General features: G+C 42.1%; 1 protein-coding gene and 1 pseudogene across 1 annotated transcript; one reads left to right on the forward strand and one right to left on the reverse strand.

The window, feature by feature from the left end:
- The first annotated feature begins 711 nt into the window (after nt 1-711).
- On the forward strand, nt 712-21425 carry LOC112234923 (annotated as a pseudogene).
- A 183-nt stretch (nt 21426-21608) lies between these two features.
- On the reverse strand, nt 21609-23679 carry LOC112234929 (NADH dehydrogenase [ubiquinone] 1 beta subcomplex subunit 4). Its single transcript, XM_024403251.2, has 3 exons — nt 23478-23679; nt 22763-22906; nt 21609-21775 (listed from the first exon to the last, which is right to left on the reverse strand). The coding sequence occupies exons 1-3, from the start codon at nt 23652-23654 to the stop codon at nt 21713-21715; spliced, it is 384 nt and encodes a 127-aa protein (XP_024259019.1). The 5' UTR covers nt 23655-23679; the 3' UTR covers nt 21609-21712.
- Nucleotides 23680-27907: the final 4228 nt, after the last annotated feature.

Here is a 27907-nt window from a genome sequence, read left to right on the forward strand (position 1 = left end):
AATCTTACAATATGCAAGACTAACTGTGTGTAGGCTATACATCTATAGGCTACTTTCGCTGTCAAGCGGTGCGCTGAAGGGGCGTTTCCTTCTACCCAATCATCGGGCTGGATTCAGCAGATCGCTTGTGGAAGTCGCTTGTGGAACGCAGAGTTCTGGAGTCTAAACACAGTGGTAGTGTGTGTCTTTTATCAGTTAACGTCAGTTAACATTTATATAATCTATTATATTACCACTGTTTTGTTTACTGAGACTTTAGACATTCTTCTCCCCTTCTCTCCATGAAGTAAAGTAGCATACTCCGCGAGAAATGTAGACTCACGTGTGCACGCGCATTATTGGAAACAGACCCGTGCGCTTTTTCAGACCCCGCGATGACTCAGCACCATTTTTGGGCTTGACCGCGAGCCACGTTCCCAGTGTAGCAGAGAAAGAGAGTAAGAGGGCTCGTCCTGTGGATTTGCATGCCTATCAGAGTAGTCATGTATGTTTGTATTGTCTGACAAGTATGCAAACAGATGACATAAGTAGCACGACCCAACATTGACGCCAATCAAAGTTCTTATCAATGTTAAACCAAAAGCAAAAACACAGGTATACTGTCACAATATCACCCAATATGTCTGTTTTAAAGATTAGGCCTATCACTGTCCAGCCAACTGTCTGTTCCCTAATATGTGGCTTTCTTCCAGTACCTGAGTGGGTTTGGGAATGAGTTCTCATCTGAAGACCCTTGCTGTCCAGGAGCCTTACCTGAAGGTCAGGTAACATTCCATAGATGGTTGGTTGCTTAGCAACAAAACCGACTTGTGCACAACTATGGGGCAAAACAGATGGGGTTGGCTTAGATTGTTGACAACAAGTAAACTATATTTAGACTCCAATGTTTATTGAAAATATACACACATCTGCACAATGAGCATTAGTTGTCTCTCAACTATATACATTGTTACAGTTGTTGGTTAGCTTGAGATTTTTTTTGCCATATTACCACATGACATCAGTCTAAACACCTCAATAACAAGATACAATGAGCTGAAATGAGTCACTTACAATTCAACACATGGTAGTTTCTTGACATTGTTGCTAGCTATCTGGCCATCCAGAATCACAACAACACTCAGACTTCTGTCCCTATGAAGTGCGGGCATTGTTTTTATGACGTCAGCTAACCAGTCTATACCCCTCACCTGTTATCCAGCAACACCCCTTACACCCACTTTACCACCGGCATAAGGCAGTTTCTTTGGACCCCGCAAGATCGGAGTTACACCCCCCCCAAAAAAAAAAAACTCCAATGCTTCAGTCAGACAGCCACATACAAAGTAGGTCTATACAGGGTCGCAACTTGGGGTTTAGAAGTGTTGGGGACATAACTTGGCGGTGGTCTGTATTTTTATTTTTTTTGGGGGGGGGGCATCTAAAGCTAATTTCCTGCATTTATACACAATCTAATATGACCCATGGCCCTTCTAGCTGTCTCTATTTAGAACAAAAAGTAAGCAACAATGTCCACAATCATCAAGCTAGGTAAGAGATCATTATTAAATACACTACCGTTCAAAAGTTTGGGGTCACTTAGAAATGTCCTTGTTTTTGAAAGAAAAGCCATTTTTCTGTCCATTAAAATAACATCAAATTGATCAGAAATACAGTGTGGACATTGTCAATGTTGTAAGTTACTATTGTAGCTGGAAACCGCTGATTTTTTACAGCATATCTACTTAGGCATACAGAGGCCCATTATCAGCAACCATCACTCCTGTGTTCCAATGGCACGTTGTGTTAGCTAATCCAAGTTTATAATTTTAAAAGGCTAATTGATCATTAGAAAACCCTTTTGCAATTATGTTGGCACAGCTGAAAACTGTCGTACTGATTAAAGAAGCAATAAAACTGGCCTTTGGACTAGTTGAGTATCTGGAGCATCAGCATTTGTGGGTTCGATAACAGGCTCAAAACACTTTCTTCTGAAACTCGTCAGTCTATTCTTGTTCTGAGAAATGAAGGCTTTTCCATGTGAGAAATTGCCAAGAAACTGAAGATCTCGTACAACCTGTGTGCTACTTTCTTCACAGAACAGTGCAAACTGGCTCTAACCAGAATAGAAAGAGGAGTGGGAGGCCCCAGTACACAACTGAGCAAGAGGTAAAGTACATTAGAGTGTCTAGTTTGAGAAACAGACGCCCCACAAGTCCTCAACTGGCAGCTTCATTAAATAGTACCAGCAAAACACCAGTCTCAACGTCAACAGTGAATAGGCGGGAGGGGGGGGGGGACAAAATGGCGCCGTAGAGAGAACACAGTGTTTCAGCGAGCTCTCGTGGCATTCGTAAATTTATATTCTTACATTAATCTCCTAGCTTGAAAAAGTGGTAGAATTGGCTAAATAAGTTACCATATAATGAGTCTTGACGACTATTTCGCAAAAATCTCCGACAACATGCCCAATAGAACTACTAAGAAGTCGACCAAAACCACCACCCCTGTGGATGTGCATGAGGAGCTAGCTAACGTTAGCGAAGCTAACACCATTGCGGATCCAGGCACAATGGACCTGATGATTCAAAAGATGACTGATAACATTACTAAAGTGATCGATGCTAAGATAAGAACGGTCTTGGAAGCAATAGCAGGCCATTCAGCTGAAATACAGAGCGTTGTGAAACGTGTTGTTGAGGCGGAAGGAAGAATTGCTGCAGTGGAAACTTCAACTACATCTATGGACGCTAAGATAAAAGCACTTGAGAAACAGGTGGTGTGAAGCTGGACAGAGCCCATCGCTCTCAAGCACCGATACCCAGTCCCAATCAGCGCCCACGGCCGGTGGTTATAAAGTTCCACAACTTCACCGACAAGCAGCGCGTCATGGATGCGGCTAGAAACATCGGCTCTGATGGTAGTCAACATAAAGGTCCAAAGGTCTCATTCTTCAATGATTATTCCACAGCGGTTGTACGAAGACGCAAAGCGTTTGATGAGGCGAAGGCTCGACTCAGGAGAATGAAGATGGACTACGCACTGTTGTACCCGGCCACATTGAAGATTATGGTCAATGGATCACCTAAAAATCTCTACACACCTGAAGAGGCTGCTGCGTTTATTGACTCTCTCGGGTAAATAACTTTAAGCTGCACCTCCACAGCATTGAATAACTTTGTTTATTTTTGGTTGATCATGAAACAGTGGTGTGAGTCCTCACGTACTCCGGCTCAGTAATATTCGTATCTTTATTATTTTTCTTGCTAAAGTAATAGCCACTATAGCTCAGGCTGAGATATGTGTGAATCCATATTGGTGCACAGGCTTGGTTTTAGGTGGAAGAGCCTCAATCTTCTTCTATTGATTTTCTTTTCCATATATATAAAGGATGAGGCTATTGAGCAGCAATGCGGACTTAAGAGTCTACATTGGAGAGTTGAAATCCCCTGCATGTTAGCTAGTGGGAAAACCCCCTTTTTGGATCTTTACATGTTTAATTTTTGGGTTTATTATAGTTCGAGTTCAGGGTTCATATTTTTTGTTTATGCTCAGTGAGATAGAGGAGAGTTCAACACATGGAAAAAGGTACCACCCCACTTTTACAGTAGGATCCAGTCTGGATATTGAATGGTCAAGATACATTGGCAGATAACGGACTGCGTGTATGTACATGGAACATTAGAGGGAGCCATAACCCCATTAAAAGGAAGAAAGTACTGTCTTTTTTGAAAAAAGAAAATATTGATATTGCCCTGTTGCAAGAAACTCATTTGGATGATAAGGAGCACCTGAAATTACAACAAGGAGGGTTTGGTCAAGTGTTTTTCTCATCATTTACATCCAGAAGTAGAGGTGTAGCAATTCTGGTGACAGACTTGAATAGATTATTTTTTTATGCCCAAGACGTCTTTGCAGTCTGTTTTATCCGCTAGGATAGGAAGCATAGTCATATCTGATCATGCTGAGGTGATCCTGGACATAAAACTCAACGGGGCATTCAATCGGTCAAGACATTGGAGGTTGAACACAACCATTCTTAAAGACCATACATTCACATCATATTTTATAACAGAGTTTAAAGCATTTTTCTCTATTAACTCTCAATCAACAGATAACCCCTCGCTCCTTTGGGAGACCTGTAAAGCGTATGCCAGGGGTCTGATTATGTCATACACAGCTACTAAGAGACGGAAAAAGCGGGAAAAGCAAAAAATGTTAGAGGGTGAATTAGGAACTAAAGAGAAGGACTACATTAAAACGCCCACTCCTGCCCTATTAAAGGAAATATCAGTCATTAGATCAACGTTAGACTCTCTCCTAACACAGGACGCTGAAAAGAAAATGAGATTTGTCTGGCAAAAGCTATATGAACATGGCGATAAGCCAGGAAAGTACTTGGCATACCTAGCTAGAAAGAGGGCTGACTCTCAGTCAATTGCTACTATTACTGATTCTGATGGTAATCATTTATATGAAAATAAATTGATAAGTGACTCATTTAAGAAATTTTATACAAACCTTTATGCCTCAGAACTGCCAAAGGATGCACCCAAATTAATGGAGAACTTCTTTTGTAAGATTGAGCTCCCTACTATCTCCGAAGAGCAGAGGTCCCTCCTTAATGCCCCTATTACCAAGGAAGAGATAATGTTCGCAATTAAGAATCTGCAAAATGGTAAGGCCCCAGGACCAGACGGGTTTTGTAGTGAGTTCTATAAAGAGTTCCATGGCCTGATCCTTGAGCCATTGCGTGATATGTTTAACCACTCATTTTCAAATGACCAACTCCCTCAAACGCTGAGAGAAGCCAACATTTCACTTATTCTCAAAAAGGGAAAATGTCCAGAGTCTTGTTCCTCATACAGACCAATTTCCCTTCTGAATGTGGATAGAAAATTGCTTTCTAAAATTCTAGCCACAAGATTAGAGGACTCACTGCCACTAATTGTGAAAGGAGACCAAACTAGCTTCATTAGGGGCCGTAAGTCATGCAACAACGTCAGGCGGCTTCTTAATGTAATTCAAGCCTACCAACAAAGTGCTGTGGATGGTCTTGTGCTCTCCCTAGATGCTGAGAAAGCATTTGATCGTGTGGAGTGGTCTTACCTATTATTTGCTCTAAATAAATTTGGTCTGGGGGACAACTTTATAAAATGGGTGAAAGTTTTATATGATGATCCTCAGGCTGCTGTCCTTACTAATGGGCTACGGTCAAATAGCTTCTCTATACACAGAGGTACCAGACAGGGCTGTCCTTTATCCCCCCTCCTCTTTGCACTCGTTATGGAACCACTGGCCGAGGCCATCAGGGTAACGCCTGCTATACAGGGGCTGCTCATTGGTGATGTTCACCATAAAATAAGCTTGTATGCTGATGATGTCCTGATATTCATCTCTAGTCCCGAGACTTCAATTACATCTCTTATTAATATTATTGAATCATTCAGCGAATTCTTAGGCTACAAGATTAACCTTACTAAGTCAGAGGCTATGCCACTTGGTAGCCTACACTCTGTACCTAATACTTCTCCCCCCTTCCCTTTTAAATGGTCTCCCTCAGGTTTCATGTATCTGGGTATATTTGTAACTCCTAAATTCCAGCTAATGTACAAAGCCAATTTCGTTCCCTTGTTTGATACAATAAGACAGGATCTGGAGCGCTGGAACTCTGACCCGATTTCTTGGTTGGGTAGAATATCCCTCTTGAAAATGAACATTTTACCTAGACTACTTTACCCAATCCAAATGATCCCAGTATTACTCTCCAATAAGGTAATAAAGGATGTAAATGGATGGCTAAGTTCCTTTATATGGAGTAAACGCAAGCCAAGACTTAAGATGGCAATATTGCAGCTGCCAAGTTCTATGGGCGGCTTGGACCTGCCCAATATCAGGTTCTATCAATGGTGTGCCCACCTTTGTTATATTTCTGACTGGATCACAAATGATGACTGTTTTATGATACTTTAATGTCCTTTTCCGCTGTCAACACACATAGCGTGAAACAAGTGTGGGAGAAAGAATTGTCTGTTACTATTGACGAAGAGATGTGGGAGGACATTTGGAGATATGCAAAAACAATATCTATATGTAACCGTACTAGAGCAATCCAATTAAGAATAATACACAGATTGCATATATCCCAAAAACGCAGACATGCTTTTAGCCCCACTTCCTCTTCCCCTCAGTGTCTTAAATGCAAAACTGATACAGGCACCCTAACACATTGTTTATGGTCATGTACCAAAATACAAAGATACTGGTCTGGTGTTCTGCAAGAAATTGAAAAGATCCTAGGGGTTGATCTAGAATTGGACCCAGTTTCTTTACTGTTAGGTCTCCCTAGTAGGCATGTTACTTCTGTCGGTAAAAGGAGGCTTTACAACATCCTTACCTTCGCAGCGAGGAAAAACATCCTTTTACAGTGGATTAGTGATAAGGTTCCTTCTATTAAAGATTGGCATAAGATACTATTTGAATGGGTGCCTCTGGAATATCTGACATGTACATTGCATTCTAAAACAGACCAGTTCTACAAAGTATGGGAACCTTATCTAAATGACCTAGAACCTGAGGTATCAGCTATTATGCTGCAAGGATTCTCTTAGAATGGCGGTGATCTATGTATTTCAGAACTACACTGTACGTTCCATGTGTGGAACCTAACCTCTTGGTTTAAACTGAGCTTTTTTGTTTAATTTCTGTTTGTAAGTTTGTTTAAAATGTATGTATTGAGAGACGCAATGATGGTGATGGGGTGAGAGAAGCACCGAGCGGGAAGAGGAAAATGGTGTACGTATGTATGGGTGTGTATATGTGTGTGCGTGCGTGTATGTATGTGTATGTGTGTGTATATGCATGGGTATATGTATGTATGTGTATGTATGTATGTGTATATATATGCACGTAGATATGTGTAAGTGGGTGCTGTTTTTCTTGTTTTTGTTCTGTGTGCTTTGTCTCTGTTGTTGTATCTCTTAATATGGGTGAAAATTGTGAAATTCCAATAAAAATACTGTTACAAAAAAAAAACTGTGAATAGGCGACTCCGGGATGCTGGCCTTCTAGACGGAGTTGCAAAGAAAAGCCATATCTCAGACTGGCCATTAAAAAGAAAAGATGGGTAAAGAACACAGACACTAGACAGAGGAACTCTGCCTAGAAGGCCAGCATCCCAGAGTCGCCTCTTCACTGTTGATCTTGAGACTGGTGTTTTTGGCACAATGATTAACACACAGGACGAGACCGTAATCATCTGCGCAATCCACAATTGTACGAAAGCCAAAAACACAGAGCACAGGTACTCACATGCCTCAACGGACATAGTAACAATAATCAACAGCCCAATGGAAACCAAAGGGCACACTTATACGAGTACTAGTCAGTGGGAATAGGAGACAGGTGTGAGTAATGAAAGTTCCGGAGGGATCCATGACAAGTATGGCAGACCCCCAGGGCCAGGACTGAGCAGCCCAGCAGCTAGGGATTGCCTAAATAGGTATCTCTCCTGACGTGGGCATGTTTTCAATACTGACTCCTTTTGTCAAACAGTATTCCATATAAGGCATCCAGACCTTATGAAAGTTGCACAGTATACCCTTAATCTTGTAATAAATCAAGTCTAGTGATACATAACTTGACATTTCTGCCATCCATTGTGGGAGGATAACCAACCTGCATTTATTAGCCGCTATAAATGCTAGGTTACACAGATTCTTCTGAGAACAGTCTCCAGTATCAACATTTCCAAACAAACAAAATTAGGGAGAAGGAATAATCTGTAGACATGCTGAGATAAAATAACATACTCTTCCAGAATTCAGACAGCATTCACAAGACCATAACATATGCAAATATGTCCCCTTTTGTGTTTTACACCTCCAGCAGAAGAATTTAATTTCTGGATGCATGATAATCAGTTTCACCGGCATATAGAATGTTCTATGGATGGTCTTAAACTGCAGTCATTTATGTCAGATTATATGAACATGACTGGACATTCTAAAATATCTATATCCATTCATCATCGTCAATAGCGCCTCCCAGGTCTTCCTCACATTTTCATTTGACATGTTTTGTGTCATTGGGAAAAGCCTCAATCAACCCTTGATACAGTTTGGAAATCAACTTTAGATGTTTGTCAGACTGACCCGGATGCTCAGATGAGGCATGACAAAGAATTACCTTGGTGTACATTTATACATTATATTATCCAAGAATAGAACCAATGGTTCAATAATTGAAATGACCATTATTCCCTGATCCCAGACTGTATCCTGCCCATCAACTCAAGATGGAACTTTGTATCATTCACTGATATTGTTAATATACTGCAAAATTCACCCGAGTGCCGTAGACTGGTCTTCCCTGGCTGTCTGACCCTGCAGGGAAATCTGTCACCATCTGATCCTGCTAAGACATGATGAGCACAGTGTTGTGTACTGACTGTGCACCATGACAGTGAAGCCTGTAGAGCTGTTTATACCGTGTCAGTGTGAAAAGTAAGACATTAGCTAGGGAAACTGACAGATCAACAACGTTACATTGCTATACTGACTAATAAAAACTTGCATTGCGCAGCAAAAAGGTCAGAATATCAGTCTTCAATCGTTTGGCTGCTGGTTTCATTGTTTGATTCAGGTCTAGTGTGATTGAAGCAAAAATAATAGCTAATGTTAGTGAGCTAGCTAGCTAGTTACAGTTAGCCAACTAATGGTTCAATGGTACGTCGTCACATTTACTTCTGTTGAAACAGGACAAAACAAAGGCTACAAACATTTCCATACACACAAGAGTTGTTAGATACTGCTAAATGACAGATAGCTAGAGGCTAGCTAGAGCTGAACTGACTGTGGTAGCTACTAGCTAGCTAACTAAACTAGCAGCTATAAGTTCATTCACTTCAGTGGAGAGGCGATGAAACATTATCTAATGTAACATGTCAGTTACAATACTAGCTCAGTGCTGGGAATAAATACATTGTTTTTATATCAAACAGCAGTTAACTTGCCAGCTAGATCAGTCAACTAAAGAGTAGCCAGTTTCTGCTCTGCTTGCTTTTACATCTCAGAGAAAAAGCGCAACAAACACAGACAGCAGCTGCCTCTGTTCATCTCTCCCGTGCTGGTCCTGTACACCAGCATTTTAGATGCTTTCCCTCCACACAGCTAGCCTGTCCACATGCTCTGTGATGTCCATGCGGTTCTAAATCCAGCCGTCTAAAACCGGAAAATAGCATATCCAACCGCTCTGAGGCATCTGCATGGTCCTAAAGCACACCAGTGACTCATTTTGTATCACATTGCAAAAATTCAACTGGGGGAGGGGGGAACCAAACACAATTTTAGAATGTGGGGGGGTCATGCCCCTCTGTCCCCAGTGAAAGTTGCGCCCCAAGAAACAAATACTTAGCGTCCTGTGGAAGTAAAAAGGTTTATGAATTACCTTTTGGAGGGTTTACTGTCAAAATAATGTATTAAATAACAAAAATAATAGACATTGATGACAGGCGCATGGGCCCCTAGAGCTCATAAGGCTAATCTGAAGATGGTGCTGGCTAAAGCTAAAACTGGCGAGTGTAGAGAGTATAGAGATATTGTTATCCACGTCGGCACCAACGATGTTAGGATGAAACAGTCAGAGATCACCAAGCGCAACATAGCTTCTGTGTGTAAATCAGCTAGAAAGATGTGTCGGCATCGAGTAATTGTCTCTGGCCCCCTCCCAGTTAGGGGGAGTGATGAGCTCTACAGCAGAGTCTCACAACTCAATCGCTGGTTGAAAACTGTTTTCTTCCCCTCCCAAAAGATAGAATTTGTAGATAATTGGCCCTCTTTCTGGGACTCACCCACAAACAGGACCAAGCCTGACCTGCTGAGTGACGGACTCCATCCTAGCTGGAGAGGTGCTCTCATCTTATCTACCAACATAGACAGGGCTCTAACTCCTCTAGCTCCACAATGAAATAGGGTGCAGGCCAGGCAGCAGGCTGTTAGCCAGCCTGCCAGCATAGTAGAGTCTGCCACTAGCACAGTCAGTGTAGTCAGCTCAGCTATCACCATTGAGACCGTGTCTGTGCCTCGACCTAGGTTGGGCAAAACTAAACATGGCAGTGTTCGCCTTAGCAATCTCACTAGGATAAAGACCACCTCCATTCCTGTCATTATTGAAAGAGATCATGATACCTCACATCTCAAAATAGGGCTACTTAATGTTAGATCCCTTACTTCAAAGGCAATTATAGTCAATGAACTAATCACTGATCATAATCTTGATGTGATTGGCCTGACTGAAACATGGCTTAAGCCTGATGAATTTACTGTGTTAAATGAGGCCTCACCTCCTGGTTACACTAGTGACCATATCCCCCACGCATCCTGCAAACAAGGAGGTGTTGCTAACATTTACGATAGCAAATTTCAATTTACAAAAAAAAAAAGACGTTTTTGTCTTTTGAGCTTCTAGTCATGAAATCTATGCAGCCTACTCAATCACTTTTTATAGCTACTGTTTACAGGCCTCCTGGGCCATATACAGCGTTCCTCACTGAGTTCCCTGAATTCCTATCGGACCTTGTAGTCATAGCAGATAATATTCTAATCTTTGGTGACTTTAATATTCACATGGAAAAGTCCACAGACCCACTCCAAAAGGCTTTCGGAGCCATCATCGACTCAGTGGGTTTTGTCCAACATGTCTCTGGACCCACTCACTGTCAAAGTCATACGCTGGACCTAGTTTTGTCCCATGGAATAAATGTTGTGGATCTTAATGTTTTTCCTCATAATCCTGGACTATCGGACCACCATTTTATTACGTTTGCAATTGCAACAAATAATCTGCTCAGACCCCAACCAAGGAACATCAAAAGTCGTGCTATAAATTCACAGACAACACAAAGATTCCTTGATGTCCTTCCAGATTCCCTCTGTCTACCCAAGGACGCCAGAGGACAAAAATCAGTTAACCACCTAACTGAGGAACTCAATTTAACCTTGCGCAATACCCTAGATGCTGTTGCACCCCTAAAAACTAAAAACATTTCTCATAAGAAACTAGCTCCCTGGTACACAGAAAATACCAGAGCTCTGAAGCAAGCTTCCAGAAAATTGGAACGAAAATTGCGCCACACCAAACTGGAAGTCTTCCGACTAGCTTGGAAAGACAGTACCGTGCAGTACCGAAGAGCCCTTACTGCTGCTCGATCATCCTATTTCTCTAACTTAATTGAGGAAAATAAGAACAATCCGAAATTCCTTTTTGATACTGTCGCAAAGCTAACTAAAAAGCAGCATTCCCCAAGAGAGGATGACTTTCACTTTAGCAGTGATAAATTCATGAACTTCTTTGAGGAAAAGATTATGATTATTAGAAAGCAAATTACGGACTCCTCTTTAAATCTGCGTATTCCTTCAAAGCTCAGTTGTCCTGAGTCTGCACAACTCTCCCAGGACCTAGGATCAAGAGAGATGCTCAAGTGTTTTAGTACTATATCTCTTGACACAATGATGAAAATAATCATGGCCTCTAAACCTTCAAGCTGCATACTGGACCCTATTCCAACTAAACTACTGAAAGAGCTGCTTCCTGTGCTTGGCCCTCCTATGTTGAACATAATAAACGGCTCTCTATCCACCGGATGTGTACCAAACTCACTAAAAGTGGCAGTAATAAAGCCTCTCTTGAAAAAGCCAAACCTTGACCCAGAAAAATATAAAAAACTATCGGCCTATATCGAATCTTCCATTCCTCTCAAAAATTTTAGAAAAGGCTGTTGCGCAGCAACTTACTGCCTTCCTGAAGAGAAACAATGTATACGAAATGCTTCAGTCTGGTTTTAGACCCCATCATAGCACTGAGACAGCACTTGTGAAGGTGGTAAATTACATTTTAATGGCATCGGACCGAGGCTCTGCATCTGTCCTCGTGCTCCTAGACCTTAGTGCTGCTTTTGATACCATCGATCACCACATTCTTTTGGAGAGATTGGAAACCCAAATTGGTCTACACGGACAAGTTCTGGCCTGGTTTAGATCTTATCTGTCGGAAAGATATCAGTTTGTCTCTGTGAATGGTTTGTCCTCTGACAAATCAACTGTAAATTTCGGTGTTCCTCAAGGTTCTGTTTTAGGACCACTATTGTTTTCACTATATATTTTACCTCTTGGGGATGTTATTCGAAAACATAATGTTAACTTTCACTGCTATGCGGATGACACACAGCTGTACATTTCAATGAAACATGGTGAAGCCCCAAAATTGCCCTTGCTAGAAGCATGTGTTTCAGACATAAGGAAGTGGATGGCTGCAAACTTTCTACTTTTAAACTCGGACAAAACAGAGATGCTTGTTCTAGGTCCCAAGAAACAAAGAGATCTTCTGTTGAATCTGATAATTAATCTTAATGGTTGTACAGTTGTCTCAAATAAAACTGTGAAGGACCTCGGCGTTACTCTGGACCCTGATCTCTCTTTTGAAGACCATATCAAGACAGCTTTTTTCCATCTACGTAACATTGCAAAAATCAGAAACTTTCTGTCCAAAAATGATGCAGAAAAATTAATCCATGCTTTTGTCACTTCCAGGTTAGACTACTGCAATGCTCTACTTTCCGGCTACCCGGATAAAGCACTAAATAAACTTCAGTTGGTGCTAAATACGGCTGCTAGAATCCTGACTAGAACCAAAATATTTGATCATATTACTCCAGTGCTAGCCTCTCTACACTGGCTTCCTGTCAAAGCAAGGGCTGATTTCAAGGTTTTACTGCTAACCTACAAAGCATTACATGGGCTTGCTCCTACCTATCTCTCTGATTTGGTCCTGCCGTACATACCTACACGTACGCTACGGTCACAAGACGCAGGCCTCCTAATTGTCCCTAGAATTTCTAAGCAAACAGCTGGAGGCAGGGCTTTCTCCTATAGAGCTCCATTTTTATGGAACGGTCTGCCTACCCATGTCAGAGACGCAAACTCGGTCTCAACCTTTAAGTCTTTACTGAAGACTCGTCTCTTCAGTGGGTCATATGATTGAGTGTAGTCTGGCCCAGGAGTGGGAAGGTGAACGGAAAGGCTCTGGAGCAACGAACCGCCCTTGCTGTCTCTGCCTGGCCGGTTCCCCTCTTTCCACTGGGATTCCCTGCCTCTAACCCTATTACAGGGGCTGAGTCACTGGCTTGCTGGTGCTCTCTCATGCCGTCCCTGGAAGGGGTGCGTCACCTGAGTGGGTTGATTCACTGATGTGGTCATCCTGTCTGGGTTGGCGCCCCCCCTTGGGTTGTGCCATGGCGGAGATCTTTGTAGGCTATACTCAGCCTTGTGTCAGGATGGTAAGTTGGTGGTTGAAGATATCCCTCTAGTGGTGTGGGGGCTGTGCTTTGGCAAAGTGGGTGGGGTTATATCCTTCCTGTTTAACCTTTCAATGTCCTCGGATGGGGCCACAGTGTCTCCTGACCCCTCCTGTCTCAGCCTCCAGTAATTATGCTGCAGTAGTTTGTGTCGGGGGGCTAGGGTCAGTTTGTTATATCTGGAGTACTTCTCCTGTCCTATTCGGTGTCCTGTGTGAATCTAAGTGTGCGTTCTCTAATTCTGTCCTTCTCTCTTTTCTTTCTCTCTCTCAGAGGACCTGAGCCCTAGGACCATGCCCCAGGACTACCTGACATGATGACTCCTTGCTGTCCCCAGTCCACCTGGCCGTGCTGCTGCTCCAGTTTCAACTGTTCTGCCTTATTATTATTTGACCATGCTGGTCATTTATGAACATTTGAACATCTTGGCCATGTTCTGTTATAATCTCCACCCGGCACAGCCAGAGGAGGACTGGCCACCCCACATATGCTCTCTCTAATTCTCTCTTTCTTTCTCTCTCTCGGAGGACCTGAGCCCTAGGACCATGCCCCAGGACTACCTGACATGATGACTCCTTGCTGTCCCCTGTCCATCTGACCGTGCTGCTGCTCCAGTTTCAACTGTTCTGCCTTATTATTATACGACCATGCTGGTCATTTATGAACATTTGAACATCTTGGCCATGTTCTGTAATCTCCACCCGGCACAGCCAGAAGAGGACTGGCCACCCCACATAGCCTGGTTCCTCTCTAGGTTTCTTCCTAGGTTTTGGCCTTTCTAGGGAGTTTTTCCTAGCCACCGTGCTTCTACACCTGCATTGCTTGCTGTTTGGGGTTTTAGGCTGGGTTTCTGTACAGCACTTTGAGATATCAGCTGATGTACGAAGGGCTATATAAATACATTTGATTTGAATTTGATTTGATAAGCAGGGGGCTGCGGGGGTGTCCGGTACACCAGTGTACGTTACTCCCCTCTAGGATGTTAAACCCAGCTCTGTTGTCTCAGCAGAACAACCCTCAGGTGTGTCCCTACGGTCTCTACGCTGAACAACTAGCTGGTTAGCTGGTGCCTCCTTGTATGCAAATTATTTAACAGATATTTGGAATGTATTTATTTTAAGACAATTATTGGTGCCATAAGTCAATGGTACTGCATGTCAATGATTTTAGAGACCAGTATAATGAGGATTTAAATAGTTTGATCATCCAGATCTGTTTATACCTGATTGATATCCAGACACAATGTGTGCCTGGCTACCTCTGGAGGTGGTCAGGACAATCAGACACCTATCTAAAAATGTTGGCACAATCAGAATGTGGACAAAGGGCACATGTTAACACTAGGTATAGGGCAGCAGGTAGCCTAGCAGTTAAGAGCATTGGCCTAGTAACCAGGGTTGGGTAGGTTACTTTCTAAATGTAATCCGCCACAGTTACTAGTTACCTGTCCAAAATTGTCATCAGTAACGTAACTTTTGGAGTACCCAAACTCAGTAACGTAATCTGAATACTTTCAGTTACTTTTTGATTACTTTCTTCTTAAGAGGCATTAGAATAAGACAAAAATACAATCCAGCAAAGGCATTTGGTTTGTCATCATAGTGGTCTCTGAACAAATGTAAACTTGCGCCTTTTTAAAATTCTGAATTGAATGCCATTGGAAATACAGAAAGATGCCATAATGTAATCCAATAATCTAATTACAAAACGTTTGCTTGTAAACATAACTGATTATATTTATAGTTTTTTTTTGTACATGTAATCAGTTACTCCCCAACCCTGACAGTAACCGAAAGGTCGCTAGTTTGAATCCTAGAGTCAACTAGGTGAAAAAAATATGTCCATGTGCCCTTGAGAAAGGCACTTAACCCTAATTGCCTCTGAAAATAGCTCTGTATAAGAGCTTCTGCTAAATGACTAAAATGTAAAAATTTAATAAACAGGACTTTTTTCATACACTTAATCATGCACATACACAGACATTATCTCTCTCTTTCCTAACTCCATTTCCTTGTTTCCCAGTTGGTTCTACCGTATCCTGCCGTTTGTCCGTCACAAGCTGTACACCGCAATGCACTGTGGGAGCCTAACAGAGAAGTGGGATGAAGTGGAACCTGACCCTAACCAGGTAGAGGGAGAGAGAGAAATGAAATTGACAGGGTTTGGAAAGTGAGACAATGGAGAGAATTAGAGTGCGAGATTAGGCGAAAGAAACAGAAATTTGGTTTTGAATTTTTTAATCTTCTCACTGTTAGCTGCAATTGCTGCCATTCAGCATCACCAAATCCATTAAACCCTCTGGCTTTCCATGATAGCGATTAGCTGTTTCTGGTACAGCCTATCTTCTTTCCTGGGTCTCATTGGTTCTCCCATCTGTCAATCATAGGGTCTGCACACCCTATGTGAAGCAGGAGACACTAAGTCCCTCAACAGGATCGGCATCCACATGTTCACCTGCAACACCTCCATGGTTGACAGGTGTGTGTCTGTCTCCATTGTATGATACCATTATATACATACAGTACTACATACACAATTTGATCTCTCCCATCGTTGATCTTCACAACTCTATGCCCAATATCAAGTTTTTAATAAAGTAGTCTCTGCTTTTCAGTTGCTTCAACAACAGACGGAGACTTTCTCATTGGTCAGTCAAATATGCCTTTGGTTTTTGAAGTATACATAAACACAATATAACATAAGCAGTCTTATGTACTCTCCCACTTTCCTCCCTCTTGCTGTGCCCCAGCAGGGGGAGATTGTGATCACTACAGAGTTTGGGAAGATGATGGTGGAACCCAACGAGATCTGCGTCATCCAGGTGAGACGGCAACACCTTTCAACCTTTCAATCTCAGCTGTTCCTTTTACCTGTGTCAAGACTCACCAGATTCCTCTAACTTTTTTCTCTCTCATCACCTGACTCTCTTACCCATCCTCCTCACCTGTCCATCACCTCACCTGCATGTTCCCTGTGTGTTGCAGAAAGAAATGCGTTTCAGTGTGGATGTGTTCGGGGAGACCAGAGGTTACGTGTTGGAGGTGTACCGACCTGGGACCCATAGGTGTGTGTGACACCCGTTCACCCCTCCACGTGTCAATGCCTTGTCAACACTCTGACTCCGGTAGCATGATATGAGGACTGCAAGGTAGCCACAGGCTACACTGTCATCAACAAGTACCAGGGCAAGCTCTTCTCCAGCCAACAGGTGTGTGTGTGTGAGGACGTGCTTGCTTGTTTCTGCTATGTGCATGAGTAAAAACGTGTGTGTCTTTGGGTGCATGTTCTTGCACAAACATTACAATATACAGCATTATAATACACAATAGTAGCTTGTAATAATGTATACATGGGACACCACTATTTTAGCATTTGGCTAGCCATCCCAACACTGAGGCATAAATTCAATCAGATCAAGCGTTAATGGGCGATAGCCGACACCCGCATAGCTGATGTTTTGGCAATGACGGAGGTGGAACTGTGTTGGAGCTGTCAAATCGGTAAGCAGCTGCTCTTGTGATCATTGCCATGAAGCCACGCCCACCCCACTCGCATTAGAAGTTCAGAACAAGAAAGTGTAGGCTATATAGAAATAATGAGGATTTCTATCAGTCAGGTGTAGATTACATCTCACATTTTAGTGTTACAACTTGTCAACAAGGCTGCATGGGATTTCTCTTAATGCGACAGCCAATGGCAACGTCTGCTTTAGGCATAATACCTGGAGCTGCTTGTGGATTTGACAGCTCTAACACAGTTTCACCATTGACACCATGCAAACATCAGCTATGCGGATGTCGGCCAAAGGGGATCTGATTGAATCGGGCCCTGAGAAAAGTTGTACAGACTATTAAAGTGAGGCCTATTAGCTGTGAGTTAATACAGAACAGCTATTGGGTTCTATTAGCAGTTAGCTGCGAGTTAATACAGAACAGCTATTGGGTTCTATTAGCAGTTAGCTGTGAGTTAATACAGAACAGCTATTGGGTTCTATTAGCAGTTAGCTGTGAGTTAATACAGAACAGCTATTGGGTTCTATTAGCTGTTAGCTGTGAGTTAATACAAAACAGCTATTGGGTTCTATTAGCAGTTAGCTGAGAGTTAATACAGAACAGCTATTGGGTTCTATTAGCTGTGAGTTAATACAGGACAGCTATTGGGTTCTATTAGCAGTTAGCTGTGAGTTAATACAGAACAGCTATTGGGTTCTATTAGCTGTTAGCTGCGAGTTAACACAGAACAGCTATTGGGTTCTATTAGCTGTTAGCTGTGAGTTAATACAGAACAGCTATTGGGTTCTATTAGCTGTTAGCTGTGAGTTAATACAGAATAGCTATTTGGTTCTATTAGCAGTTAGCTGCAAGTTAATACAGAACCGCTATTGGGTTCTATTAGCAGTTGGCTGTGAGTTAATACAGAACAGCTATTGGGTTCTATTAGCAGTTAGCTGAGAGTTAATACAGAACAGCTATTGGGTTCTATTAGCTGTGAGTTAATACAGGACAGCTATTGGGTTCTATTAGCAGTTAGCTGTGAGTTAATACAGAACAGCTATTGGGTTCTATTAGCTGTTAGCTGCGAGTTAACACAGAACAGCTATTGGGTTCTATTAGCTGTTAGCTGTGAGTTAATACAGAACAGCTATTGGGTTCTATTAGCTGTTAGCTGTGAGTTAATACAGAATAGCTATTGGGTTCTATTAGCAGTTAGCTGCGAGTTAATACAGAACAGCTATTGGGTTCTATTAGCAGTTAGCTGAGAGTTAATACAGAACAGCTATTGGGTTCTATTAGCTGTGAGTTAATACAGGACAGCTATTGGGTTCTATTAGCTGTTAGCTGCGAGTTAATACAGAACAGCTATTGGGTTCTATTAGCTGTTAGCTGTGAGTTAATACAGATCAGCTATTGGGTTCTATTAGCTGTTAGTTGTGAGTTAATACAGAATAGCTATTGGGTTCTATTAGCAGTTGGCTGTGAGTTAATACAGAACAGCTATTAGGTTCTATTAGCAGTTAGTTGTGAGTTAATACAGAACAGCTATTGGGTTCTATTAGCAGTTAGCTGCGAGTTAATACAGAACTGCTATTGGGTTCTATTAGCAGTTAGCTGTGAGTTAATACAGAACATTGAACAGCCATCCCCAATGATTTAACGTGAAACGCCTGACTGTTCTTCTCAGCAGCAGGCTCCGGTCTCATCTCCCTTACCAGCCTTAATCACTAATAATTAGTTAGCTCGTCCAGGAGTTCCCGCCAGATACCTGCCTGTCCTTTCAGAAGGGGAGAAAACCTTGCTTGAGTTAAGCACTAATTTCAGCATATTTCACTGGGGAATGATTTCCCGCCCTGCTCTGAATGCATCCTGTCGAGCAGGTAATTGGATCGACTCATTTTGTCTGACAGTAGGGGATTTTAAGGAGACAGGGCGAAAGGATGTGTGTGTGTGTGTATGTGTGTGTGAGGGAGGTAACTGTGGAAATACCTGTGTTAGAGGGAATATTTGCATGGTGTATACACCGGACCCTTCTTTCTTTCGTTAACCTCTCTCCATCCAACCCTCTCTTTCTCTCTTGTCTCCCTCTCTGGGTTCGGACCAGGTGTTGGGGCTTGCTCTTTCCCCCCACCTAACCTGAGACTGCAGGGAGTGTGTGTGTGTCACACACAGATTGGAAGTGGAGTGGGTGGGGCAGATTCCATCTCTGCTGCGTCTCATCCTGCTGTTTGGTCCTCCTGCAGAGAGATGAAATTGCTCAAATTAACTTATTATTTGCTTGACTGGGCCAATATGTTTTTGTTTTGTGTGTGTGTGTGTGTGTTTTCTTGTGCTACGTTTTTAATCGAGTCTGCCAGAGTTATCACAGGAACTGTAATGCCCAAGAGATTACCTGCCTTGGGGTCCTCAGACCCCCTGGGTGCATGGTGACTGTGTGTGTGTGTGTGTGTTTGTACTGTATGCAAGTGTGCTAGTATGTGTTTTATGGTGTATGTCTGTGGGAGTAGGAGGAATAGCTGTGTGTGAGAATGTGTGTGTGCTTGCGCTTGCGCACATATGACAAGGTACATGGGTCAGCCCTGAAGACAGCTTGAGCTGTAATGAATTATATTGATTTTAGAGGTACCATTGAATGTCTCTTTCACAGTGACATTATCAGAACAGCACTGCTATATAAAATTGCTCTGGTTTTAACAATCAAGATGAAGAAATATCTCTACACCGTCTCCCTCTCCCCCCTCTCTCCGAGCCGCGGGCGCTGAAAGTTTGGGAAAGTTTGATTGTGAAGCCAATTACGGCATAATATCTGCTGGAGCTGAGGATCACAAAGAACGGGGTAAATATAAAAAAAGAGCAGAGAATGAAAAGAGGTACATTGTGTTTTAAATCAGCCCTTATCCTCCCCCTGAGTTCTTTTTTTCTATTTTTCATGCAGCTTTTACAGCTGTTTTTTCAATTCTGAATATCAAGGGCCCTCTTGCCAAAAATGAACATTGGCTTGAGGTAAGGCTATATCTCAAGTTCAAAGGGGCGGTAGACCAAGCGGTGCTGCTGCGGTCCCTGCTATACATTTGTTTATTAGTCTGTTTCTTCTTGTGTGTGTGTTTGTAGGATTTCTCTCCCTTTAACCTGGTGACGTGGCATGGGAACTACACACCGAACAAATACAACCTGGAGAACTTCATGGTAATCAAGTGTGTGGCCTTCGATCATGCAGTGAGAACCTCACACACAGGCAAAAAGTCAGAGGTCCCTCCCCTCTGACCTTCTCCTCCAATGGGCTTTGAGAAGGTGACGAGGAGAGGATGCCAGGAGTATGGAATTTAGATCTTCCCACAAATGCATGCACACACACTTATCCTTCCTCTCCTCCATCTCTGCACCAGGATCCTTCCATCTTCACGGTGTTGACGGCCAAGTCCACACGTCCAGGAGTCACCATCGCTGACTTTGTCATCTTCCCCCCGCTTGGGGAGTGGCTGACCACACCTTTAGACCCCCCTACTACCACAGTATAATAAACACACTAACCCTCAGAAAAAAATCTCTCAAATAGCTACTTCTTATGCTTGTCTTTAGTTCTGTTACTGACACCTTTGTCCGTTCTAGCATGCCCCTCTAGTGACTACCTTTCCCGTCACTAGTCCCTTTGTGTGTTTTGTAGTAGTGTGTTTGTGTTATGTCAGAGCACCCCCTGTCTGTGTTCCAGGGAACTGTATGAGTGAGTTCATGGGGCTGATTAAGAGCCACTATGAGGCCAAGGAGGAGGGCTTCCAGCATGATGACCCCTCACGGTCCTGACGGAGACTACTTCGAGAAGAACAGCACCGCTCCCCTCAAACCAGAGGGTGGCCGAGGGGTCCATGGTAACACACACACACGATGTGGTCACAATTCTCGAACAGCTGTACATAGTGGGACATCAAGTAACATCCCTCTTCATGTTTGAGTAGTCGTTCAGTATGGCGGTAACTAAGTGGGGCCTAGAGACGTGTCAGAGGCTGGACAAGAGCTACTGACAGCCACTCCGCAAACACTTTGACCCCAACTGGAGGCCCAGCAAACAGAGCAGAGGCAGAACACCGTTATTACTTCCCCTAGATCGCCAGAAAATCCTCTAGAATTTAATATAACATTTTATACAATGGCATTGTTGAATACTCATTTTTGATTGGCTTGAAGGGCATTCTAGAGCTTGCATTATTTCCCTATAAAGCACGGTAGCAGGGTAAATCAGCATGGTAGAATTCAATGGTTCTAGTTCATTCTTACATGTTCTATTTTTGAGCTGCTTTTGAAAGCAGAAGTCGAATTGAAGACATTGCCATTGTTTAATTAGATTTTCATAATAGCGAGCTAGGACTGATGGTTTAGTTAGCTAAACTAGCAAGTCTGTTTGGTTACCAAGGCAACTAATGTAGCTATCCAGTAAACTTGCTACCTACTTCAGTAGGTCAGTGGATGTTCCAACTGGAAAATAATGCATCTACATGGAAGGTTAGTGTCACTCCGCTGTCGCGCCGTGGAACACACCTTCAACGTCGTTCATTCCTTTTCCTTAGAACGAATAGCCTCTTGTTGATTATCCCTTAGATATCACAGCGTAATATTGAGTGCTTGGCTAATTTGGTCTATGCTCGTTTCTTTGACCAGTTCATTGATAAATAGCACTGGACAGAAATGAATGAATAAATACTCTGGAAGTCTTATTAGCGTGTTTTCATTACTTTGCTGCTCATGTCATTCTTAGCCCTTCGATGTTTGTAATTACAGGCAGACACTCATTTTGTTTTCAACAATAACGGAAGTTTTATTCAGTTACCAATAATAGATACACACTGACATTATCTCTACAACACTTTACATTGGAGGTCCGTGATGAGCAAACTCAGTAGGCGAGCTTGAACTTGCGATCGTAGGTCCCAGCTTTGATCTGCTCCTCCTTCTTGTCCTGGAGACAGAGGGGGGTTAGTGTGGTCCCCATGGCAACAGAGATGGCATCATCACCTAAGCAACGTACTCATCCTCCACTGCTTAGAATATGAATGAATGTCTCATGAATAAATACAGGGTCGTTTTTCTTCCTCTCAGTCGAAAAATGGCAGAGGAATTACAGCACAGTGTGACAATGGCACACTCAGTACCAAGGTCTCTGTGACATCTCTGATTCAGGCACAGATTCAGGGAGGGGATCTCAATAACAATGGAGGAAGGGGTGCCATGTAGACTAAAATGTCACAGACACTACAGAGAATGGTTGCAGAGTATAAGATGAACTTAGACATGAGCAGCACGTTCTTCCTCCTGACTATAGTTAGGTAGGCCTACTACATTCAAACAGGGCCATCAGACTGTGCCCACTAGTCATCTAACAGACACAAATGTAGCCTAATACGGCAGTGATGTATGAGACCTCCGAGACAGTAAATCACTCTGTTCATTCATCTTAGCTCATCGACATGGTGAAGTGATCATTTTTTCATTATGGTGAGCGAATCTGCTTTGAAGCTTTGTCTGACAATATTTTTAAGGTTTCTCTCAAACATTTTTGTAAGATCAATCTTCAGCACACTACATAACAGTTGCAAATCAACCCCTAACCCTAGACCAAGGCAAAGGACTATTTTTTAAATGTATTGTATTTTACCTTTAGCTAGGCAAGTCAGTTAAGAACAAATTCTTATTTTCAATAACGGCCTAGGAACAGTGGGTTAACTGCCTGTTCAGTGGCAGAACAACAGATTTGTACCTTGTCAGCTCGGTGGTCCAACGCTCTAACCACTAGGCTACCCTGCCGCCCCATTTCAGTATGATCAAATCTATTCAATCCCTTCATATCTAAATAAAGTGCCTTAGTATAGAGGCTATGGTGGATTTTGAATAGACCCCTAATGTCAGGAAATGAGCAGGATAAGGGGTTGTGTCATCTCATCCATACCCTGTCAGTCTTCAGTACGTAGTACAGGACAAAGAGGGGCACCACTCCGAAGAGCCCACCTAGCAGCGACGTCTTCTTGGTGGCTCTGAAGTGGTTGTAGGGGTTGGTGCGTGCGTACACCCAGCGTGTCAAGGCAGGGTCTTCCTGTAAACACAAAAGCAGCAGCATGTAAGTAAGAATTTCTCGGTAAGGTGTACAACTGTTGTATTCAGCACATGTGACAAATACAAGTTGATGTCATTAATGATGGCCATTCTTTGAGAGTCGATGCCAGTCTTATTGCAGTCAACTACTACGCAGGGCGGAAACGGTTGAATGCAAACAGTCATGTCGTCCCAGAATACATGTTACTGAATGGAACCCAAAATTGTTTAAATAGCAAAATGACTATGAAATTCTAACATCAAGGTCACATCAACTAAAGTAGCTAACACCAGGCATCATAAAACCAGCTTGCCTAAAGTTAGCTCGCTTACTCTCAAAAACTTCCTGTGATGTTGCCTGTTGTTGGATTATAAATTAGCAAGATAGCTAGTTACGTAGATATACATAAAACGGCATTTGCTGAATAGCTCAATTGCCGAATGCAGGTCGGGTTCTCAGTCTGGCTAGCGAATGCTTGCTGGCTACCAAACGTTAGCATTACACTGGTGAACTGTGGGTCTGACATTAGCAAGTTAGCTAGCGTTAGCATGTTAGCTCACTCTGTACTTACAATAAGCTCTTTTCTGTGGGGGTTGTTTAGCTGCATCTGATATTGTCTCTTCAGCTGAGCCCTTAAACCAGCCCTCTCCTCCTCGGCACGTCTCTGGTTCAGCGAAAGGTTGAAATATTCAGCTGGGTCCAACGTTTTTGGCCGAGTGGCCAAGGGCGCTTCTCGGTAGTCCGCCATGTTTGTGAGAAGAGACAGGCAACGTGATTGCCGCAAAATCTCGCGTTATCTCGTCCAGCAGTTATGTTTCCCATGGCAACACGAAGCGTTCAAAAACGAATCAAATCAAACTTTATTACAACAATACAACAATACAACGCCGAATACAACAAGTGTAGACCGTGAAATGCTTACTTACAAGCCCCTAACCAACAGTGCAGTTCAAGAAGAGGAAAAGATTGACCAAGTAGACTCAAATAAAAAGTAATAATTAAAAGTAACACAATAGGAATAACAACAACGAGGCTATATACAGGGGTCACCGGTACCGATTCCACACCGAACTGTCAACTTTTAAGTGCCGAAATTTTCCACAAAGACTACCAAACATCAAAGTCCAATATATTTTACATAAAGTGCGTTACAATATACATACAATATTTACCAGCAACATACCACCCTGCATCCCATTGCTGGCTTGCTTCTGACGCTAAGAAGGGTTTGTCCTGGATGGGAGACCAGATGCTGCTGGAAGTGGTTTTGGATGGCCAGTAGGAAGCACCCTTTCCTCTGGTCTAAAACAAATCCCAATGCCCCAGGGTAGTGATTGGGGACATTTCCCTGTGTATGGTGCTGTCTTTTGGATGGTGCATTCACTGGGTTTCCTGACTCTGTGGTCACTAAAGATCCCATGTCACTTATTGTGAGCGTAGGGGTGTTAACCCTGGTGTCCTGGCTAAATTCCCAATCTGGCCATCATACCATCATGGTCACCTAATCATCCCCATTTTACAATTGACTCATTCATCACTGTAACTCTTCCCCAGGTTGTTGCTGTAAATGAGAATGTGTTCTCAGTCAGCTTACCTGGTAAAATAAGGGTACAAAAATGAATGTTCTAATACCATGACAATGCTTGAACCAAATCAGGAGACCACTTTTGAGATCTGGGGGAAAAAATCTAAGAAATTTCGATTTTCGAGTGTAGTTGTTAGTTGCCTTTTAATTCAAGTGTACAGGAACCTAGCACTGTTGATTTGGTTAGCAGTGTTTCTGTTGTACATGAGAAGGAGTTTGCTAAATAAATGGCCACTGGATTGAAACATAACATAGGCTACTTTGTAGCTAGTTAACATTTAATAAAGAATGTTTTTGGGAAAGCCTTTCCATCCACCAGAAGCAAGTTAAGCCTATCATTGGCATCGCTATATTTTTCCTTTTCCTGTTTGACACCTAAAAGCAGTGATGGAAAAAGTACTAAATTGTCATACTTGAGTTAAAGTAAAGATACCTTAATAGAAAATGACTCAACTAAAAGTGAAAGTCACCCAGTAAAATACTACGAGTAAAAGTCTAAAAGTATTTGGTTTTAAATGTACTTAAGTATCAAAAGTAAAAGTTAAAACCATTTCAAATTCTGTATATTAAGCAAACCAGACAGCACAATTTATTCTTATTGTTTTAATTGACAGATAGACATAATTTACAAACAAAGTATGTGTTTAGTGAGTCTGCCAGATCAGTGGCAGTAGGGATGACTAGGGATATTCTCTTGATAAGAGTGTGAAATTGACCATTTTCCGGTCAAAACATGAGTACTTTTAGGTGTCAGGGAAAACGTATGGAGTAAAAAGTACATTATTTTTTTGGGGGGGGGAATGTTGTGAAGTAAAAGTAAAAGTTGGCAAAAATATAAATAGTAAAGTACAGATACTACAAAAAATGACTTAAGTAGTACTTTTCACCACTGCCTAGACGTTTTACTTCATATGAGGCATGTCATACCTTGCTTCAAAGTATCCTATAGCCAAAATCCCACCATAGAAACGTGGAGTCAATAATATTTTTATAAAGACGTACTCATATGTGTTCTCCTGTTCTATTGGTTTTCTTTCAACTTTCTATCATTGTCTAGCAACCAAAGGCATTATCCTAGTCATATTAGTAACCCATGATGGTTGTTGCATCTTTAAATCCCCCTCTTTCAAAATTTCGGGAAGGGATATTTCTGTCTGAAACCACTCGCATATGCGGTGTGCAATTTAAAGCAGTGTTTCAAGCAATTGCTTTTTGGAACGTTCAAGCCTAGGCCTACCGTCATGTGTACATTGCTGCGCCTAAAATGTGAAGAAATTATAATAATCATTTATCAACATTTTAAGCTAAACATTCTGACCTGTTCAATCAGCCTTATTAATTGGTATGGCATATACTTCCACTACAGCACTTTGATAGGTATCAGTGGGGATTAAGAAGTGAGTATACCCAAAGCCCTCTGAAAAATTAGGGGCTATACTGTGTATACCCTCCACTACAACACTGGATGTCATGGCACACCCATTATGTATCCAGTCATTGTATTGTTTCCCTAGTAGCATAGCTGTGGGAAGTAGTTTGGGGGTGGGGGTGCTGAATTATAGATATACAGTACCAGTCAAAAGTTAGGACCCACCTACTCATTCAAGGGTTATTCTTTATTTTTATATTTTCTACATTGTAGAATAATAGTGCAGAGGTCAAAATGATGAAATAACACATATGGAATCCTGTAGTGACCAAAAAAGTGTTAAACAAATACAAATATATTTTACTTATTTGGGATTCTTCAAAGTAGCCACCCTTTGCCTCGATGACAGCTTTGCAAACTCTTGGCATTCTCTTAACCAGCATCACCAGGAATGCTTTTCCAACAGTATTGAAGGAGTTCCCAAATATGCTGACCACTTGTTGGCTGCTTTTCCTTCACTCTGTGGTCCAACTCATCCCAAACCATCTCAATTGACTTGCCTAGTTAAATAAAAGGTTAAATTAAATTACATTTGGGTTGAGGTCGGGTGATTGTGGAGGCCAGGTCATCTGATGCAGCACTCCATCTCTCTCGTTCTTGGTCAAATAGCCCTTACACAGCCTGGAGGTGTGTTGGGTCATTGTCCTGTTGAAAAACAAATAACAGTTCCACTAAGTGCAAACCAGATTGGATGGCATATTGCTGCGGTAGCCATGCTGGTTAAGTGTGCCTTGAATTCTAAATAAATCACTGACAGTGTCACCAGCAAAGCACCCCCACACCATCACACCTCCTCCTCCATGTTTCACGGTGGGAACCACACATGCGGAGATCATCCGTTCACCTATTCTGCGTCTCAGAAGGACACTGTGGTTGGAAACCAAAAATCTCTAATTTAGACTCATCAAAATAAAGGACAGATTTCCACCAGTCTAATGTCCATTGCTCATGTTTCTTGGCCCAAGCAAGTCTCTTCTTCTTATTGGTGTCTTTTAGTAGTGGCTTCTTTGCAGCAATTCGACCATGAAGGCCTGATTCACGCAGGCTCCTCTGAACAGTTGACGTTGAGATGTGTGTGTTACTTGAACTCTGTGAAGCATTTATTTGGGCTGCAATTTCTGAGGCTGGTAACTCTAATTAACTTATCCTCTGCAGCAGAGGTAACTCTGGGTCTTCCTTTCCTGTGGCGGTCCTCATGAGAGGCAGTTTCATCATAGTGCTTAATGGTTGTTGAGACTGCACTTGGAGAAACTTTTAAAGTTCTTGAAATGTTCTGGATTGACTGACCTTCATGTTTTAAAGTAATGACGGATTGTCATTTCTCTTATTTTAGCTGTTCGGGCCATAATAGGGACTTGGTCTTTCTCCAAATAGGGCTATCTTCTGTATACCGCCCCTACCTTGTCACAACACAATTAATTGGCTCAAACACACTGAGGAAAGAAATTCCAAAAATGTACTTTTTATAAGGCTTTGTCTGTTAATTGAAATGCATTCCAGGTGACTACTTCATGAAGCTGGTTGCTAGAATGCCAAGATTGTGCAAAGCTGTCATCAAGGCAAAGGGTGGCTACTTTGAAGAATCTCAAATATATTTTGATTTATATAGCACTTTTTTGGTTACTACATGATTCCATATGTGTTATTTCATAGTTTTGATATCTTCACTATTATTCTACAATGTAGAAAATAGTATCAAATAAATAAAAACCTTTGAATGAGTAGGTGTGTCTAAACTTTTGACAGGTTACTGTGCATATACGCTCTGGAAAAACTTAAGAGACCACTGCAAAATGATCAATTTCTCTGGTTTTACTATTTATAGGTATGTGTTTGGGTAAAATTAACATTTTAGTTTTTTTCTATAAACGACTGACAACATTTCTCTCAAATCCCAAATAAAAATATTGTCATTTAGAGCATTTATTTGCAGAAAATGACAACAAACAAAAGTAATGTTTTAACTTAGGAAGGGTTCAGAAATCAA

The sequence above is a fragment of the Oncorhynchus tshawytscha genome, linkage group LG16 (assembly GCF_018296145.1).
Source record: "Oncorhynchus tshawytscha isolate Ot180627B linkage group LG16, Otsh_v2.0, whole genome shotgun sequence".
Classification (NCBI taxonomy): Eukaryota; Metazoa; Chordata; class Actinopteri; order Salmoniformes; family Salmonidae; genus Oncorhynchus; species Oncorhynchus tshawytscha.

What these genes read in the sequence shown, in the direction of transcription:
- LOC112234929 (XM_024403251.2), bottom strand. Translation starts at nt 23,654, where the DNA reads ATGGCGGACTACCGAGAAGCGCCCTTGGCCACTCGGCCAAAAACGTTG. An exon ending in CCCACAGAAAAGAGCTTATT is followed by an intron (nt 22,907 to 23,477) that starts GTAAGTACAGAG and finishes TTGTGTTTACAG; the next exon opens with GAAGACCCTGCCTTGACACG. An exon ending in ACGTACTGAAGACTGACAGG is followed by an intron (nt 21,776 to 22,762) that starts GTATGGATGAGA and finishes CTCTGTCTCCAG; the next exon opens with GACAAGAAGGAGGAGCAGAT.